The sequence below is a fragment of the Mycteria americana genome, chromosome Z (assembly GCF_035582795.1).
Source record: "Mycteria americana isolate JAX WOST 10 ecotype Jacksonville Zoo and Gardens chromosome Z, USCA_MyAme_1.0, whole genome shotgun sequence".
In the NCBI taxonomy this organism is placed as follows: domain Eukaryota; kingdom Metazoa; phylum Chordata; class Aves; order Ciconiiformes; family Ciconiidae; genus Mycteria; species Mycteria americana.
In genome coordinates, this window is record NC_134396.1 from 37,215,239 (window position 1) to 37,235,205 (window position 19,967).

The 19,967-nt window shown below is 41.9% G+C and overlaps 1 protein-coding gene across 2 annotated transcripts in view; it reads left to right on the top strand.

The window, feature by feature from the left end:
* NTRK2 (neurotrophic receptor tyrosine kinase 2) overlaps positions 1-19,967 on the top strand; it is a 201,246-nt gene that overhangs the window by 150,729 nt on the left and 30,550 nt on the right. For both annotated transcript variants that reach the window (XM_075488574.1, XM_075488573.1), the window contains 3 exons: positions 983-1,113; positions 7,387-7,559; positions 11,171-11,405. In XM_075488574.1, coding sequence (XP_075344689.1) covers positions 983-1,113; positions 7,387-7,559; positions 11,171-11,405 — 539 coding nt within the window. The remainder of the gene's footprint in view (positions 1-982; positions 1,114-7,386; positions 7,560-11,170; positions 11,406-19,967) is intronic.

The window sequence follows — 19,967 nt, forward strand, 5'->3', positions numbered from 1 at the left end:
AAATAGACTTTGTCCAGGCAGGGTTACATTTCAGTGTTTGCAAAAGCAGCTGAGTGCATTGAGGTTAAATTCATCCGTAGATGCTGACTTTTGTACAATTTCAGCAACACAAGCTGTCAACCCTGTTGAGTTGGCCAGTTAAACTGCCCTTACAGCTGCTTTATTTAGCTTGAACATTGCAAATTGATAATGTATTCTACAAAATTTGGTACAGTCTTTTAAATATTAAATCTTTTAATGGAAGCTTGTGCTGAAGGGAAAATGTAAAATGAGTTGAACAAAAATGCTCAAGGACTTTAATGTCTGAATCAATTGATTCTGGGCAGCAATTCAGCTAAGGCTCTGTCCACTATGCTGACTAAAACCTTTGTCCGTCTTTTATTTCTTTTACTTCAGAGCAGTACTGTAAATCACGTTTGGGAGAAAAAATTTCTCTCTTATTGTAGCTGTAGTATAGCACAGAGAGGGAAAGCAGTTGAACAAGTGGTAAGAGAACCAGAGAGTGAGTTGGATTTAGTTGAAAGAGGGCATATTTTGTCTTCCTGGATTAGGTTAATTTTAAAACTTTTTGGCTTTGGACGAGAGAGTTCAGCTATTGTTAGAGCTACAAAAATACAAGTGGTGTGATAAAGGTTTGGTTTACTTTCTGATTCTTTGTCTTCGTGTTTTTAAAAAAGCAGCATTGGCTGTTACGTATGCTCTGCAGGAGTCATCCTAACATGATGATAAATGGCCTTTTCCCAGGTGACTCTTAATTCCATGTCTTCTTCTCCAGCAAATGCACTACTCTCCAAATATAAATATATTAACTTGGTCTTTTTGGTCAAGGCACTAATGAATGACACGTGGGCACTTTGATTCCTTCCACAACATGCACCCCACTCTACAGGCAACCCTGTCTCCATGTGGCTGTAAGCATGGGCCCTGTCCCATCCTGGCCTTGCAGCTCACTTCTGACCTCTGTTTTGTTTTCTCTTCACAGTTGTGCAGCACATCAAGCGCCACAATATTGTTCTCAAAAGAGAACTGGGAGAAGGAGCCTTTGGGAAAGTCTTTCTGGCAGAATGCTATAACCTCTGTCCCGAGCAGGACAAGATCTTGGTGGCAGTGAAGGTAAAAGAAGCTAGGGTTTCCATTATTAATTCATGGTTGCAACTCATGCTATTTTATTTGTAAATGATCATGTTTGCCTATTCCGTAGCTCAGTGTAACTGCTCTGATATACGTGGAAGGGTTCACAAGGCTAATGGAATGCTAAGAGAATGCGATATTTGATCTTGCTGTGGGTTATAAAATGAGAGCTGAATTTCATAAGGAAAAGGGGGGAAACAGACTATGTCACAAAGGGGCAAAATCTTTTATGAACTATCTAAAATATAATTAGTGAAAAAAAATGTCTAGGTCGTTAAAAATACATGTGATATATGTGTGTCTAAAAATAATCTATTACTAGCCAAGTGAATAGGTTATGTGTATAATTGCTAGTCAAAGAAGGCCTTTCTTTTGCAGGATTGTGCCATTCTTTCAGTTAGCCACTGCAATTATCTGTGGGTAATTGTCATTAATATAGCTGCCAGGAATGTTATAACAAACTTGTGGATAATATTATCATGTGCTGTTAAACACTGGTTGTATGGAAATCCAGAAGTCATGATATGTCAGACCTGGAGGAGTGATTCTTGATTATACAGCTCCAGTCAACTCTCCGAAAGTACAGTCCACAGGAAGAGGAATCTACGTGAAAACAGCTATAACCTTGGAGTTTCAAGTATACAGAATAGTTCTCACATTTCTAGGGAGAAAAAAAAGGGATTTGTTTGGTTCTCCTAAAGGGCACAGACTACATGGTACATTAGGAATCTACCAAGGAATAAGATTTCCAGCTTGATCTCAGAGCTTGGACACCAAACCTGCTTTACCATACCAAGCCTTTTTGTCCCCCAAAATGGAAGGGCTGAGGTTGGTTGTTGACCTCAGCTATGGATGTATGCTAGAAAACAATATTGGTGAAACCACACTCTAAGAGTTTGCAAAGTCTCCCTGGCAACAATCTCTTATCTCCATCTGTAGTGTTCTGCCAAAAGCAGAACAAGGTGTTCAGCATTTGAAGTATCTCATTAAACACAGGGGGAATGCACATTTAGAATTTGGGCTGTGCCTAGGGATCAGAAAATAATTTTATCTGACCAGTCAGAATTAGGCAACCATGTGTACATTTTGGATCAAACAATACAGTAAAAGAAATTGAGTAGATCGTCTTTTTGAATTTGGAAAAAAGAAAAAGAGTTTTGGATCTGGCAGTGAGAGAACATGAAAGGAGGATGGTCTTGTAGAGTGCTTTCTTGTTCCATCAAAAATAACAGGTTTTGGGGGTTTGCCAAGGTTACAAGCTTTTTGATACTTCGGAGTTATTCAGTCACGTTGACTGGTGAGAAAAAATTAAGCCCTGAAGGGATATATCATAGACAGGAGAAAGCAAGAGATAGGAGATGACAAAACTAGATCTGAATGAATTTTCTATTGTATTTTGGTGAAGCTAGAGTGGAAATTGCCTTTCCTCTATCACTTCAGGGAGCTGCTTGATAGCAAAATAAAAGTCTTTCCATTCACTTGCTCCCTTTGAAAGTCCTGACCAAATGGAGCCTAGCACTTCTGCTGTTGAATGCTGTGCCGCGCTCGCTCTCTGCTGCTCTTTCTCAGTGTAATTCACAAGGAAGAGCATTCAGCCTTTAAAGGGAGAGATGTCTCCATGGATTTAGATGACAAATCCATCAGTTTTCTGGACCAGTTGTCACACTATTTTTTTTTACCAAATACACTCTTTGTAGTGTCCTTAGTAAGGATCTTGCAGGCAGCTGTGGGAAGAACTACCTCTGGGGACAGGTTATGCACATTTTATGTTTCTCTTATTGGCTCTTGAAGATGTGACTCTGGCTGCCATCAAAGAGCGAATTTTTTGGTGAACTATGCCATTGGATTGATCCCTATATAACTGAGGGGTTAATTGCCTAGCGCTTCTCTCTTTCACCATGGTAGCAACCATAGCTCACAGGTATCCTCCAGTCACAGTGGAGGTCAAGTGATGGGACCTCACCGGTGTGCAGAGAGCTAGCCAGAGGATTGTGTCCAGATCCCACCACTGGGCACAGGGTTTGGCAGTGAAAATGTGTGATTGTGTGATTTTTTGGTTTGTTTTTTTTTTTTTTTTAGTCTTAGAGGAGCAGACCTGGATGCTAGCAGTGGAGGGCAGTTCCTCCCAGCATACAGCAAGGGCTTTAAGAGAGCTTCACCCCCGTGGGCAAAACCACAATACACCTGTCTCTGTGAAGTAGATTTGGTGAGCCCAGTGGGAATATGTACTTGGTGAGGAGTAAGGCATTGCCGGGGGGATTTTGGCAGCGAGGAGGCACGGTCTCTCCTGCATGGGCTGGATCAGGGTGGCTGGTGGTCCCCACGGCTGCCTGTGCCTGCTGGTTGCTGGGCAACTGCGCTTTCGTGCCTGGCCCTGAGCATCAGTCCGTCTGATTCAACACGCATCCTTCTCCTTTTTGGCCAGCCGGTATCCGAATGCTGACATTGCTGCAGCAAATTATGTAGGAGCTAAGAGGCCCAGAAAAATCTGGGAAGATATAAAATCAGGCTTAGAATAAACAACCTAAAGTGCTTGAGCTTTTGCTCCTTGGAAGAGGAGAAAGACAATCTGTTTAAATTTGTTTCGACCATCAGGCTGTTTGGGGGGAGCACTGGGTGTTTGGAAATGCTTTCTGTGGGTCAAACCCTGTCAGCAGAGAGCTTAACCACAGGTTAAGCTGGGTGCATGGGCATTGTACTAGCCTTACCCCCAGGTGAGTTTGTACATCACATCAGTACACCGTGTGCTGCAGGCACTTTTAGAGAACGGAGGATGGAGGAAGGAAAAGTTATTGTTTCCTTGCGGGCCGTTTTGCCATGCCACGGTGGTTGTTCAGGCCTGGATCAGTACTGTCTCCTCATAGGACTGGATCCCCAGGCATAGTCTTGCACTAGGTTAACCTGGCTGATGTTGGAGGCGAAGATGACTGTCAGGGCATAGGTTAGCAGCTGCCTCTGGCTCCCCTGGGAGGTTGCAGGGGGGTTCACCCTGTGCTGCTCCAGGGTTGTTCTCAGCTAGCAGACTGCTATGTACATGAGGTGAAGAACATTTCCACGGCACCTGCAGAGGAAGACCAAAGGTTTCCAACTCTTCAGGTCTTCAGTTCAGAGAAGGGTCAAAACCACCCCTTCATTTCTTGAGGAAATATACCACTCAGCTCTTACATGGTGATGGGGAGCAGTAGTAAGGATTTCATAGGGGAAGGCTGAAACAACATAAAGGACAGCTGTTATGAGAGTTTCATTACCAAGTCATACTGATGTTGGTGAGAGCCACATCCCCCTGCTATTGCTCCGACTCGCCCGTGAATGCAGCTCCGGGGTGTCCAGGTGGACTAAGGAGCTGGTGGTTTGCGCTCGCTACAGAGCACAGGTCTGCAGAGACCAGATGGTACGTGGATACCTGGGCAGGGGCTCTGTGGAGGGGAATAAGCATGGGGTGGCGGTCCAACTGTCACAAGGATGAACACAGCAGATGTGGAGCTCCTGTAACAGCCAGGGGGTCCCTCTGTTGCCCAAGGAAGCGTGTCCCTCCTCCTTACTGCTGGCCTGAGTGGTTGGAAAGTACATGTTGTATCTCAGTTCCTACTCAAGAAGAACTGCTATTGACTGGTGAGAGTGCTTTGTATGCAGAGCTTTGGCATACTTGTCAGTAATGATAATAATAATGAATATGTCTTATTCTCTCTTTGTGCTCTTACGGTTTTATTTTGGTTTTATTTTTTCTCTTGCACTGAGAACAAGCTAAATGCATTAGTCAATGTCATTTCTATGTAAATTCTACGTACTTCTAAATTTTTTCACTTTCCAGTCTCGTCCTTGCCTGATTGTGTCAGCTATCTCTCATGCATTGTGTCTATTCTGTGCGCTGCATGAAATAATGAAAAGGGGGTTTTGCAATGGTGGGTGATAGAAATTCAAGTCGCCCCTTGGTAGTAGAAACCCTGCCTGAGTTTTACCTGGGTTTTAGACCTTTCTGCATTTTGCTGTTTGACAGAAAATGTGTAATTGCCATGGCAACTGCTCTGTCATATGATAATTTTGCTGTTTCTGTGAGATAAAAAGCATCTTCTGAAATATACAATATGCCATCCTCACAGGGCAGAGCTGTCAGCATTTTTGCTGTCTTTCCAGGGAAAGAGCCTGCTGGAAAGAGTATAAGCCTATGCTTCTCCCTGTCAATTTTTTTCCAGGTTGCTATTATTTAAAAATGGTTTTTATATGAATTGTTTTTCTAATTCTGTTGTTGAGAAGAATTACAGTCCAATTGCTTTATACATGAAACCACCAGAGGAAACTCAAGTGACAACAGAATTGTTCCCGATGATTTCGTTATATAGCATAGATTGGACTGTGGGTTGGTGCCTGTATCATGTTAAATCATCATCCCAGAGCCCAGAAGCGTTGGAAGACATTTCAATTTCAGTCCTCGCTCAGTTCAGATGTGGTTGTGTGGGGACCATAACAGGGAGCCAATGTGATATCCACCTTAGATGATATAGCTGTGTATACTAATATAGCTTGTAAAGCTTTGATGATGCAATATCCTTGTTGCATCATTATTGGTGAAACTTGTGGAAGAAGGGTTCTGGGCCTGAAGACACATGAGATTCCTAAGTGGGTCCCTCAGGGAAGGGACATCTGTGGCATGAGTGATTTCTATTGCCTCTAGGATCCATAGATCCTGAGATCCACAGGGAAAAGCCCCTGAACTTGGTAGATGGCTATCCAGTCTGCCCTGCTCTTTGTCCCCCCATCTGAACCTTATTATGGTAGCTGTTCATTTTTCAAGACCTGCAGTTGCAGTTTCACAAGTAAAGCAAGTGTTCTGTCCAACAGTCACCTTCTAGTCCCTTCCTCACACATGTATACGTGTAGTACTAGAAAAGTGGACAGAATTGTCTCTGTTAAAGAAAAAGCTTGAACAAACCATGACTACTGCAGCTAAAAACTGGGTTTGTTAGCAGAATGATTGCACAGTATCAACTTGTTCTGTGTCTGTTCTGATGAGTGTGGTTGGTCCCATGCTCTGTATATGAATTCACGGTAGAAAATAAAGTGACTAGATGTCCAGGAAAAAGCATCTTTAGTTAAAACAATGCCACTACTTTTGTGTCTCATCTTCCTTTGTATTAAGTCTACGTGTAGTTAAAATCCAGAGGTACAGAGCCCAGACATCACTTTCTGTGAATAATAATTTGTGAACATTGGTAACCTGCTATCTTTCTCTTACTGTTTTAAAAATACTGTTTGAATTAGTATAGTGCAACCACTGTACCTTTTGAAGGTAGAGCCTAGTAGTGGTTTATTGTCAATTATAATTATTCCTCATTTAATTGGTGTCAGAATTTGCCTTTTTTTTGGTGTGTGAAAGTGTTTCCTTGCTCAGGAATTGTAGTTCTTAAGAAGAGATCTGGAACTGCCTATGTCTGGCAGTTAAATTAGCATTATTTCATTATACAACATTTAAGTGTCCTATTTGATCCAGTGTTGCTATATTTCCTTCAAAATGAAATTATGCAAGAGTTTAGAGTTGTATAAATAAAAGGGGGTGAGAAAAATTGACACCCCAGAATTCTGATCTGCATCTACTTCCTCTCTGTCAATTTAGGATTGATCCTCCAGTTACTTATACACATACTTAATCTTAGGCATGTGAGTACATTTACTGAATTTCAAAGGAGTTTCTGGCTGAAGTCTCAGGTTGTAAGTTGTGGTCCAGGGATGTACCCTTGTGTAAATCTACCTAATGTATAGCACACCGTAGGGGCCAACATCAGCAATAGCAACATTAGTAATACATAAAGAATGCATCTACGTTCCCATTTTAAGCAAGCAGAGTTTTATTTTAAAGAACTTACGAGAAAGGTAAATACCAACAGGATACTAGGGTTTGCCTGAGTTAAATGCTAAGGGATATGAACCAGCTGTGTACTAGTATATTTTTTGGATAAGATCAGTTTATTTGTTCTGTGTTTGGAAAAGACTGGGCACAGCAAGATCATGAGTATTCCTTCATCCTCTTAGAAAAATCATTGTTTGGAATGATGTGTGGCAGGAGAATGAGAATTGTACTGCCATTGTTTAATTGCACTTCAACATCACATCTGCATTTCTAAAAGAGTTATTAAGAAAGTACTTCCTCCATCCTTTATGCAGTAGAGTGTCCTTATCTTACCCTTACAGTGCCATCCGACATGTTCGCTACCTTCTGCGAACATCTCCCCTTCCTTACATTTTCGTTTTCTCCGCCAGACACTGAAGGATGCCAGCGACAATGCCCGCAAGGATTTCCACCGCGAGGCAGAGCTGCTAACTAACCTGCAACACGAGCACATCGTCAAGTTCTACGGTGTCTGTGTCGAGGGTGATCCGCTCATCATGGTCTTTGAGTATATGAAGCACGGAGATCTTAACAAATTTCTCAGGTAAATCCACAAACACATATTGTGCCACTAAGCCAGAAGTGGGCAGAGAAGGTAGGCATTACTGGTACTTAATGTCAAATTAACTACTACCACTGGAAAATGCTGACACCTAGGAGTGCAAATCTGTGCAACTCTCATCTTCCATACTGGGATGTGGGGCTCATTGTTTCTTCACCTGTTTGGAAGTACCATTAAGTCAAGCCTTATGCTTTGCACCAAAGGAATGGGAACCAAAGAAATATTGTTTCCAATATATTTCAGTGTATTCTGAAATGTTTGGTTATAAATCTTACAGTAGGAATCATTTTCTTGCAGGCTTTCTGGTAGCATTTGGGAAGATCCCACTCAACACCTATCACTATCTGTAGGCGTCTAAGAGCTTTTGAAATCTAACCCCTTTTCTCTTCCCTCCTCTCAGTGTTTTGGAAAGACTGCCATTAATCTGAAGCAAGAAAACTGTGAACCGTGGAAACGTCAATGCAATGGAAAATGCTACATCTTGGGGTCCAGATTAGGGCTTTATTTCATGAAACTGTTCAGGAATGTGCATTAGAAATTGAAATTTGGCAGTAAAGCAGTCATAAATAAATAGATGATGCCTAAAGTTCACAATAATAGGTAACTCATGAACCAGGAAGTTATGAACAGTGGCCTTGTGTATGTGCTATTTCCACTAGCCTGCGCTTGTTGACATAAAAATAAGCAGTTAAGAGACAGCTTTTTCTCCTATGTAAAAAAACCATTTGCATAAGGGACTGTTCTTTCAAGGTCTTCTATGTCATTTTCATCAAAGAATATCACAAAGGCATTTCAATGTACTGAGATCCCTCCTGCCGAAGATAACTAGGGGTACCACCATTTTGGAAAGATACCTGTGATAAAGCTGTAAAACAATCAAAACTGATGTCACTTTAAATGGGTTCAGATTTTCTGTCTGACTGAAATGGCTAGTGACTGCTAGTGTTGCCATTTATGCATTTTTGATAGCCTATGTGAAATGAGTTTGCTGTCTTTCTAATCTCTGCTGAACAAATAGCCACTGTAAAATCAAATGACATCAACTAGCATCCTCCCTTATTGGCAGGCCTGCCAGGTTTGGCAGGGAGACCAGGGCCTGAACTGGGGATGCAGAGCAAACGCTACTACTTTTCCCAGACTGATTGTCTCTCTGGCAGAGGATTTAAAAATATTGCCAGAGCTATGTCGGGGCATTTACATTTGCCTGCTTGGACCTCTGCCGTGGATCAGGAGGGAACTGCAGTTTCCCAAGATGCCATCCCTGTACTTTTTCAGAACATTGCGTTTCCATTAGAAGCCAGATTTGCAGCTGATAAGAAATAGTTTCTTATTTCATAAGAAATACTTATTCTTTGATTCTTTTTGATTGGCCTTTTCTTACCTCATAACTCCGATTTTGAATTATTGTACAGAAAGGTAGTTCAGCAGACAGTATATTTCCTACTTCTTTAGGTCTTCTCTTTTTTTTTTAATTATTAATCAGCCCTTGTCTTTAGAACATAAAATGATTATGCTGGGACAAGCTGTTAAACCTAAGCTCCCATTTGTCATTCCTCTCACATTTGCTGCAGCTTGTGCTGCAGATGAGAGGTTAGTTGTAAGCGGGCGGTGAGAGCCTGTATTTCTTACCCTGCAGCGCCACCAAAGGCTGTCGGGGAAAAATGAATCCGAAATTTAACCCAAATGAGCCTTGCCGTCTGCATGCAGCCAAAGGCTGTTTCAGATCTAGGACTAAAGCCTCAAAGTCATGCCTGGCCTGTGCTTGTTCTGGCTAGTGGAGGCAGATGTGGATCCAAAGAAATCTCTGTCAGTGTCCTTGGCTTTTGCAGAGACTGAGGAGTACCTCATTTACAGCCAGCATCCAGAGGACAAGCAAGGTGGATGGAGTGTTAAGAATAGTCCAAAAGTTTCATTAGATACAGACCATGTCCTCAAGGAAGCTAGCAAAAGATGAAGAGTTCTCTAATTTAGTGTCTCAGAGCTTCATGTCTGAGAGCAGTCATTAAAAAAATCCATGCAATGAAAAGGTACAGTGCTTTTCAATGGGAATTTGCCTGTGAGTCTTGGTTGGAGATTTCATATCCTCCCATTTATTCCTCCCCAACCCAGACTAGTTGAACAGCTGCTTGTATGTACCCTGTGGCAGAGAGCTTCTTTGCCTGGTACCAGATGCAGTCCCAGCAATGCTACACACCCTCCTTCGTTTCTTTCTCACATCTGTCACTTTGCTCATGAAGTTCTTCCCTTGGGGCAATTTTAATATCATATTTCTAATAGGTAGTGTCAGATTTGATCTCACAGATTTTGATTAATTTGCAACTCTTTTCCAAACTCCTGTGCCCTTCCCCTAGGGATGAATTAAGGCCTCACCTCTATTGATTAGAAAGGTAATTCTCTGAAACTCCTCTTTGTAGGAAGGAAGGACTTTTGAGAGAAAATAAAAATCAGTTCTAGAGTATTTTTAAAAACAAAAAGTTGAGGAGGGAAGAGGAGAAGTGGTCTCTTAGAAAGAATAGTCTGCAGGAATGGAATAAAAAAGGCTTCCGAAAACACAGAATAGTGGAATGGATGGAAAGGGATATTCAGAATATTATAAGGTGTATCAAATGAGGAATGATTGCCAGATGACCTCATTAATTGGATAAGGATTAGCTAGTAATGCTTACTACAAAATGTTGTGTGTAGTAATGTTTATATCTGTATCTTCAAGATACTAGGATGTTACACATGTACACCAGAGCTAACATAGTTAAGATGAGTGAAGCACATATGTTCCAGTACTTAGCTGGGCTTTCCAAGTGCAAAATGCTGGAGTGTATACAAGTTTCTCATTAATCAATTGATTATTGCATCTTAGGGACTTGCTAGGCCTTGAAAAGGTTGTATTTCTGAAGCTGTTTAGTTGTTCCAAACAGTGTGTGTTTGTGTCCTCTTCCTGTTGTCAAGCATTCCCATCTCAGGCAGGACTCACCCTTGGTAATGAAATAAGCAAAAACGGTTTCATGTTGTGCATTTGGATAGGAAATTAAAAGTGTAAATCTGAAATTGCTGCCCTTGTTTCTCAGATGGCATCTCAGAAGGAGTTAGCTCTTTCTTCTTTAAGAAAAGATGGAAGGCTCAATGGCCTGTCCCCCTGTAGAAATCAAGGAATGCCAGTCATAGGAAAAGTGATGCTATGCATGCCACTTCATTGCTTTTCACTCTATCACCTTTCATGATAAGGTTTTCCTTAGTTACCAAACAGCTACATTTGCTAGCCTTTCTCCAAAAAAGATTTATTAGAACGGAACAGGAGAAAGGTGGTGGTTGTGGACAGAGGGGTATTATTATGAACACATGTGCCTTATTTCCATGAGTAATATATCACCTGTTGTGTAATGCTCTTCACACCACCTGTCTTTCACACAATGAAGGAGAACAGTAAATGAAAAAAAAACAAGATACAAATTTTCCCCTGTTTCACCAATGAATTTGTAGCCCTTTTTGTTATTATATTTGAGCAAGTCAGTTGCGTATTTTTAGTCTCACTAATGCCTTTCACCTCTCCAGCTTACAAGTGGCCTATCACTTAATCAGCCTGTATTTTGGTGCAGGGCACATGGACCAGATGCAGTACTGATGGCAGAAGGCAACCGTCCTGCTGAGCTGACCCAGTCCCAGATGCTTCACATTGCCCAGCAGATTGCAGCTGGTATGGTTTACCTGGCATCACAGCACTTCGTGCATCGGGATCTTGCTACCCGCAATTGTCTGGTTGGTGAGAACCTACTGGTGAAGATTGGGGATTTTGGGATGTCTAGAGATGTATACAGCACAGACTACTATAGGGTAAGTGAACTGCTGTAATTGTTAATAACCTAGGTCTTGTTCAGTCGTCTTACCACATTGATGTGACTGATTCTGCTTTTACACTTGACCATCTGTCTGTCGGGTAATTTAAAGGCTGGCATATGGAGAACCTGGTTTTGAGATTCAAAGTTTTGGTAAATTTGGAGAGAGTAAATCAGAGTAAGATTGGCATGTCCAGTTGTTTATATATGTTGGCTTTATATTCTAATAATAAATCACAGAAAGGTCTTTTTCTCTGGGCAGAAATTTTGCATGTTTGCTTGGCTTTAGTGAAGAAGAAGCAGCAGCAGATAAAAAGGAAGAGTGGGTAATCAAATTTGGCCCACTACTTCGAAGTAATTAAAATATGTTCTGGTATATTGCTAAGAAAAATGGAAATTGTAACTTTCGGGTATTGTGTAATGTTTCAGTTTATTAGAGGAGGTGTGAGTACTGGACAGCAGCACTGGACCAGTTATTTTACTCAGGAAGAGACTAGGTGAGAAATTGTTACATACTCAGCACCTGAAGGGCTGTCAGTAAGTTTTTCCTGCCTTAAGCCAAGTCTTTAGTCATACTGCTTATGGTTGAAGAGCTGTTTTGTGGTGGGTAAGAGTAGCCCATTGCGCTTGTTCATTCTGGCCCAGGCTGTTTTCCCTGAGCTTGGTTGCCATAAAATCATCTCTGAAGTTTGCAAAGGGCTTCTGGGATCGCCAGAATAAACAGGACTGTGTGCAGTAATTACTGTTGTTGATGTGGTCTTTGTACTATGTGGCAAGTCATGTAGTTGACCACGTTTGCTGTTTGCTACCACATTTGTAATTTCATGATTGGAACTGAAGGTATCGGGTGTTTGTGGCTTGGGGAAGGCAATCTGTGGCCAAGCTGTTAGTTTATAAACCCTAGAGTTTGTCCTGTAAGATAAGCCACTCAGCATCTTTAAGCACATTTTCTGTGTCTGCCTCTCATATGACTTGTTGCCAGTGAATTCCTTATAGATAAAATGAAGGCCTCTTCCTTAGCTACCCAATTTGGGCTGCTGTGTCCATAAAGGAGAGTGTCACCTCAGCGTCAGTGTTTGTGGGATGCCTGGAAAGAGATTGTCTGTACGTCCGGCTGAGGTTGGACAGGGCAGAGGAAGCTACACACCAGAATTATTGTTGAGTGTTGAGAAGTAACAGTCTCCTCTGTTCTTTGTCCTTTCTTTCAAAAGGCAAACCTAGTATTTAGTAAACATATGAGCCAGATCCTCTTATATTTTATTATTTTGGAAACTTGGCACTTCAGGCTATTTGGTCAATGTAAAACAAGCATGACTGCACTTCAGAACTTGGAAAAATACACAGGATGGTAATCACTGCCTCTATTTGTGTTTGCAAGGGCACCAGTGAGCACCAAAGGCCAGGGTTTCTTGATTTTTGCATCTGAAGCATGAGCTATACTTGTTGGGACTGGAGGTGTGTCTCTGTTCTGTACTTCAGTGAGACTGGATTTGTTTACCATGTTCATCATTACACTTAAGAATGAATGTTCATGCTTAACAGTAAGTGTTTGCAAAGGCCTTGACAGTCAGAGGCAGCATTTTTGAACAATAAATGCTCTGCTTATTTTTTGAAAAATGACTAACTCCCTGCTGCAGAAAAACTACCTGCAAAAAGAGATGGAAGCTAAGTATTTGTATGGGCTTCCTGGCAACAACTGAGGCCTAGCACAGGCATGTGATAGTGTACTGACTCTGGCGTCATCTTACCTGCTCATGTTCCTGTGGCTTTAATCCTTGAGTCTTACACATGAGCCCTCAAGCAAAGCTTCTACCCAATGCGGCACAAATTTAGAACAAGACCCATGACCTGGAGAAAGCAGGGGTTCACCAAAGGAAATTCTGGGTAACCTGGATAGTCCTTGGGTACCTCTCAAAGGACCTCATTCAAGGGGTACACTGCATTTCTCACTGTTTCTTATACAGAATCACTCTCTTCTTTACTTCTTCTCTTCCTCTTCATCACTTTTTTTGAGGCCAAGGGAGGATCTGTGGGGTCTAGGGTGTAACAAAGGAGAACAAAGAGGGAGTAGTGTGAAGAGTGTGCAATCATGGATGTGAGAGAGGGAACAAATAAGGCAGGAAAGGTGTAGAGAGGTCTTAGTAAAAGACACAAGTGTGAATGGAGAAAGAGGTAGACAAGTGTCAGAGGGAATGAATGAAGACGTAAAGTAGCATGGCTCCATCCAAACTGATCGTGTAAGCTTGCAGTATGATGGTTGGGTATGAAACTTAAAGTTGAGTAGTTGCTTGTTCTGCACAGTGAGAAAAACAAGAAGGACCCTCATGTAGCCCCTCATGTTCCAGCTGGCTTCTAGCTGGTGCAAGGGAGGGACAGAGCCACAGGCTGTTGTGCCACCATATTTCACAGTGATAAAAGTTGGAAGTTACAGTTGAGCCTGTGAGGTTTTGGCCTGCCCTGCTGGGGCCATATGTGGGCTGGTCAGAAGCTGGTCATGAAACAGTCAAGGCTATGATGACTTTCCAGACAGTTGCCTGGAGAATTATATCCATGGCAGGCCTAAGTAATGAAACTGTCAGCAATGACACTGGGATGGCACTGACCTACCATACCTAATTGTTTATGGCAGGCTAAGTCTTTTTAACTGCTCAGACTTGATCACATACATAGAAGCAATTCTTTCCCAACCTTGACAGCTTTATCTGATGCTTGTTGGAAGAATTTACACAGCTCCAAAAAGCTCTGCAAGAAATGGTTCAGCGTTTGTGTTTATTAATACACTGGAATCAGTTTTTTGGGATCCTACCACTCTGTCAGGATGTTAGATTTGCTCAAGATGATTATTTATAGCTTGCTTCTGTAAGATAAGGATGATCCCCAGTCCTTGTTCACTGTTAGATTGTTAATGACATTCTGCATTGAATCAGCTCAGTTGTTAAGAGATGCTTCAGGGAAGAGGGGGAGAGAAATAACCCTTGGGCTGGGAATACATGTGATGCGTGGCCCTCGTTGCACAAGCTTTCCTTTTTCTCCTCCATTCTTTTTTCCTTTCTTTTGCATCAAGCAGGAATCTTGTGGGTGGGGGGAGCCCTGGAGTACATGCTAGCATTCAGTGTAACAGCAATAGTTTTCAATAGTCAGACCATATGAGCCCGAGGACATGAAGAAACTGCAGTGGCTTTTCTTACCCAGCACTGCTGTCCACCCCAGGCCAAACTAAAACAACTGTCAAGTAATTAGTTTGGTCTGTGTGCCAAACAGCTCCAGTGACACTCTGCTGCACTACAGTCCTTGTAGCACAGTGGATCATTTCACAAAGTTATTTACTTGCAGAGCTTAGGGGCTTTTACTTGTTTTGTTGATGTCTGGGTTTTTTTTGGACTCCCAGCCCCCACAGGTCAGGGTTTCCCATCTTTCCCTCTGATACCCAAGTAGTGTGACTCAACAGCAGCTTTTAGTGGCTTAAAGTATTGACACCGAAACATGGGAACAAGTACTTTGCTAATATTTGTTCTTGCACTCAGAGATAGTATATCAGGCCTTTTTTAGGATTCCAGTTCAGGTTTGCAAGTGGTTGCTCAGTACTTGGTCTTAAAATGCTTTTATGCATTTCTTTATCATAAGCAAAAAGCTTAAAAAAAAAAAAAAGGAAGGTTGTCTTATCCCAGTACTTGGAAAAACTTAACAGGGATATGCTTTAAATATCCAGCCTGGTCAGCCAGCTACAGGCTTGAGCCAAGATTTTGGATGAAACTGTGATCTCACCAGAGTAAGAACAGCTTTGCCATTAACTTCATTAGGACCAGAATTTCACCCTTCCACATTTTTATGTTTGTCCAGTGCAGGATAGAGACTCTGTTTCTGATTTAGATTTATGGAGCTCAGTTGTGTAATCCCTATTTAGCTATTGTATAACTTACTTGCCTTTATGCAACAGTGCAAGGAACAGTGGAGAAAATAAGGACTCCTTTCCTCCACTTGTACAAACCGCGCAAGTTTCTGTCAAAAGACTGGGACTATTAGTGAGTTTTCCATCTTCCTTTAGGCCCAACTCGCCCCAAAGGGACAGAGGGGTTCATAAGTCACAAATTAGTTTCCTCCACTTCTGGCACAGGTGGGGCAGAAGAACCCAGGAGGATGTGTTTCAGTATAAAGTCCAGAGACCTGATTTCCCTTTAAAATCTTCTGCATATTTTGTACCATGTTTTGCTATTTAAAGAGAGCATAGCATGTAGGATTGGAAGAAGCAACATAGGTTACTGAGCCCAAGCCTTCTCCTCTTGCAGGAAGCCACGCAGTAGGTGTTAAGGGTAGGAGAAGCTACAAGAACCTCAGACCTCCTCAAGCCATGTGGAAAACCCCAACACTCATTAACATTTTAGCCCCTTCTATATAAGGCACCAAACCCCATAAAAATTCCAGTCTGCCAGGGGAAAAGAGGAGGAGATGTCAAGGGTATCAACAGTGTCCTAAGCCCCTAAAGAGAAATGACGTTTGGCAAAAATTCCTGAGAGATTTTAGGAAGCCAGTCATGCCCAACACACAAGAGGAGGTGACAGCAATCCCCATCAGTCTGTCTCGGTGAGAATTACCCTCTGAGCTGGCAAACTGTATAACGCTATGAGTGCATGAGCCAGCTGCACCAGCCTGTGGCATTACTGGGGTTTGGTGATGCCCCTCAGAGCACATCTGGCCCTGTCAACTGTCCTCAGTGCCTCAGAGCAGTGTGGGAACCAAAGTTGGCCCAGAGCCAGATCATACAGCAAGAGGAGAAACAAAAATGCAGGTGACCAACACAAGTCCTGAAGAAAGACTTTAGTTAAATAAATGAATATGGAGCAGCCTGCAAAACCCTTCTCAGCTGCCTCAGGTATACCACACAGTTGGACAGCAGCAGTCTTGTGTCTCTGAAGCTTGAATTTCTACCTCCTGCATCACTCCTGTCCTGTCACACAGCCCCTTCCATCAAAGTGCATGTTGCACATAGGTAGGATCCTCGTGCCAGGGCTTTCCCCAGAAGGCTGCTCCACTACCTCGCTGTCCTAACGAATGCAAATTTTTATCAGCAACCTGAACTAACTCATGACCAATGTACACCTACTTGATCACATTATTCTCCTCCCTTCCTAGCCTTTACATCTCACATGTATTTAGAAAAACTACTCCTGTCCCCTCCCAGACTGTTTTGGAGGGTTAAAGAAGGCACACTGTCTGGAGAAAAGGTTCTTCATTTTTCTTCTCCTCATGGTAGCCTTCTCCCATGGCTTTCGGTGTGTGAAACAGCAGTTTCCGTGTCTCTTTCTGGTACAGACATCACTAGGACTGTGAGCAATATTTTCCAAATGAGATTTTACCCATTCTTGGATCAGAGGTACTTCCCAGCCCCTAATGAAAACGTGCTGCACGGTGCATCCTAGACTCCGCATAGCCTGTGTCATTGGCACATGGTCACTGTATTGTCGAACAGTGCCCTGGGCCACTCTCATCTTCCACTCCTTCCAAATGAAGAACATCCCCTTTTTTTGAAATTTTTGGTTTCAATCCCTCAGTGAATGCCTTTGCAGTTCTTACTGGCTCATTTTGTACCTCTAGTGGTTGAGAGACTGTTGTCTCTCTCTTATTTTTAGCTTCTTTGGGGGCTGCTTTCTTTTAAAATTCAGGTCTTGTCTAATTTGGTGGTGAGTAAAGAACCAAAGAAACAGAATCATGGTACCAAAAAGTAAACAGCTGAGGGAGTGAGAAAGATTTGCAAGCAAGTTTCCTAGATTTTTGTGGCTTTGTTTCTTAATGTTTTGTTTCTTGATCACTTCTATTTAATGTTAAGGTTAAGTGAGTATTTTGGGAAAGGATGTCTTTTTAAAACATAGAGTTCCCATGCACTTTCAGTTAAGACGTGAGAAGTTATTACACTTCTTAGCCTCCCAGGAAGACTACCAGAAAAACTAAGGATTACACAATTTGCTATTCCAGGCCAATTTTAAAAATACCCAGCTTTCAGACCTTCTCTCTACATAAAAAGGTCAAAAACCTTTTTGAGAAATTGTTTTGACACTTGGGAGTATTATAGTCCTCAGCAAACAGTCGCAATTCTGATCTCCACTGTTGCTTAGCAAAGCCAGAGTAGCAGTTTGAAGACAGTGAAATAACATTAGGATTAGAGTAGTGAAATGGCAAAGAGCATCTTGCCCGCTAGGTATAGTCCTTCCTTCATGTGTGAACCTAGTATTGTAGAGTGTTGTATTTCTGGCAACTACATAATACACTTTTCTGGTGACTCTCTATACGAAACATTTGCTAAAAGATAGTGCTAGTAAAATGATCACCAGAGAGTGATCTCGCTTAAGCTATTTCCAGTACCAAATGTCTATTTGCAAAGAGAATTAATGCATGATAGCAAGGGGCTAAAAAAAGAAAAGGCTGGTTTATCATTATTTGGGCTGTAACTAGCCAGGCAAGCACCACGATACAAATGTTTACAGTGAGGAACAAGTGTCTGTCTATTCTGAAAGGCCAATAGCAGCAAACACCTGCAGGTCTCAGCTGTCACTACAGAGATGAATACCTGTGTGGGGGAGTTTGGAGGAGGCTGCACTAAAGAAAACAAGAAAGAGTTACTGAGAAGTCAAACAGCTTGTCAAGGCATCCTCGTAGGTGTGTGTATTGAATTGTCACAGTTTGAAGGCACAGTTTGAAGGCTTTTTATTAGCTGCTATTTTTGCTTCCATTGCTCAAAAGGAAATTATCTGCTTCCCTACAAGGACTTCTCGGCTCTCCTCCTCCGTCAGAGGCTCATTGCATCATGTATAGTGCTGGGGAGGACAGAGGGTTCCAGCAGCCCTGGAGGACATGCACAGATGATTTCATGCAACTGGAAACAATACGGGAAATAATGGGCCAGCTAGAGAGATATAAATCTGAACTAGCTGCCTTGAAGTCAGTGCAGTAACTCTGAACTTACAGTAACATAATCACAAGTGGAATTAGGCCTAATGGTTTTAGAGGGCTTTTAGGAGCTTCCTAAAGGTCACCACAATGTCAGCATTTAGAAACTTGTATGCACTGGGACATGGCATTATCCTGATGCTGAAGGATTAGCAGTGTGGCTTGATGCCTGTTACTACTTGCCTATGCCAGAGTATATTCTGTTGTGTGCAGGAAGCATGCTCTTTCCCCAGATCTTACTTGCACATCCCTGACTGCTGGTGTTTTGTCTGGAATTGCAGTTTTCTAACCTGCTTAGTTCTACACAGAGAGGCCAAATTCAGCTTTGTCTCAAGCAAGTACAGTTCCATCTATTTTAGCATGTCTATAGATGTAGTCACTTCCCAAGTGAAGTTTTCTCATCATCTTTACACCAGGGCCATTGGTCTTACTTATAGTTCTGTTTCCATCTGTTTTCGCTGACACAGATCCTAAGAGGGGAGTCCAAGGAAGTTTTCCATATTAGTGCTAGGAGAAGGAACATCAGATATCCAGCATGTATAGTGTGCTGCATTTAACAGTGAGTTCTTACTAAACTCCATCTTGCAGGGTTAATGACAAGACAGTAATAAAGAAAATGAGATTTTTAACTAGGAGGTTGTGACATACTTTGTTTTGCCAGATTTAAGCCCCCTATCACATGAAATGTGCAAGTGGGAAGCCAGCTCCACAGCTCCTAGAGCACATTCCTTCAGTCTGTGAGATCAAAGAGTGTAGAGAGGGCAGAAACAGAAAAACATAATGACTGATTAAAAGATTGAAAGCTGATTAGAAGACAAACTAGAGCAAAGTGACCTTGCTTCTGTGACCAGTTACTTGATTACCCGTTGAATTTGGGTGTCTTAATTATTCCGTTGTAAATCCACCCCCACTAGATTTGCACCAGCATGGTTCTCATGCAGGATGTCAAGGAATAAATTCATCTTGAGAAAATAAGTTCAGCCAGGAAGCAGCACCTAGAAACATATGCCAGGAAATGCAGAAATCATGTTGAACCACACTATAGGTAAAAGCTCTGAATGTATGTCAATCAAAAACTTAATCAAAGTGTTTGGAAATTTTCAAAGGGAAATTTTCCCTCTGCTTGCTTCTGTTAAAATCTTTGAGAATTTACTGTTTGGTCCCATTTTGGTTATAAAACAGATATTACCATTTTCAAATGGATGGAAATGTTGGGTTTCCCACCCCATTTTTAAAGCATTTTAATGGTGTGGTTATCAGCAGGGTTACCCCCTGCTGTATGCAGTTGGTAAGAGCTTTAGGATCCATATGCACACCTATAGAATAGCAGGAAGTTTACACAGTCAGCATCACCGGTGGCTGACACAAGCTTTTCTGTTGAGGGGCTCTTAGCACAGATGTTCATTAACTTAAAAAGTCCTTTTAAAATTATATATACAAACTGAATCATTCTCAAAAATAACCACACATATGGATATAAATTGCAGGAAAGCAATGATTCACACATTGAAATTAGCTTTACGAACTGCAATTTGGAGAGCTTTGCAGAACGCTGATCAAAATCGGCTCATTCAATTAAGTAGCAGCACAGCTCTACAAGCCATTTTTGCAGGTGCTG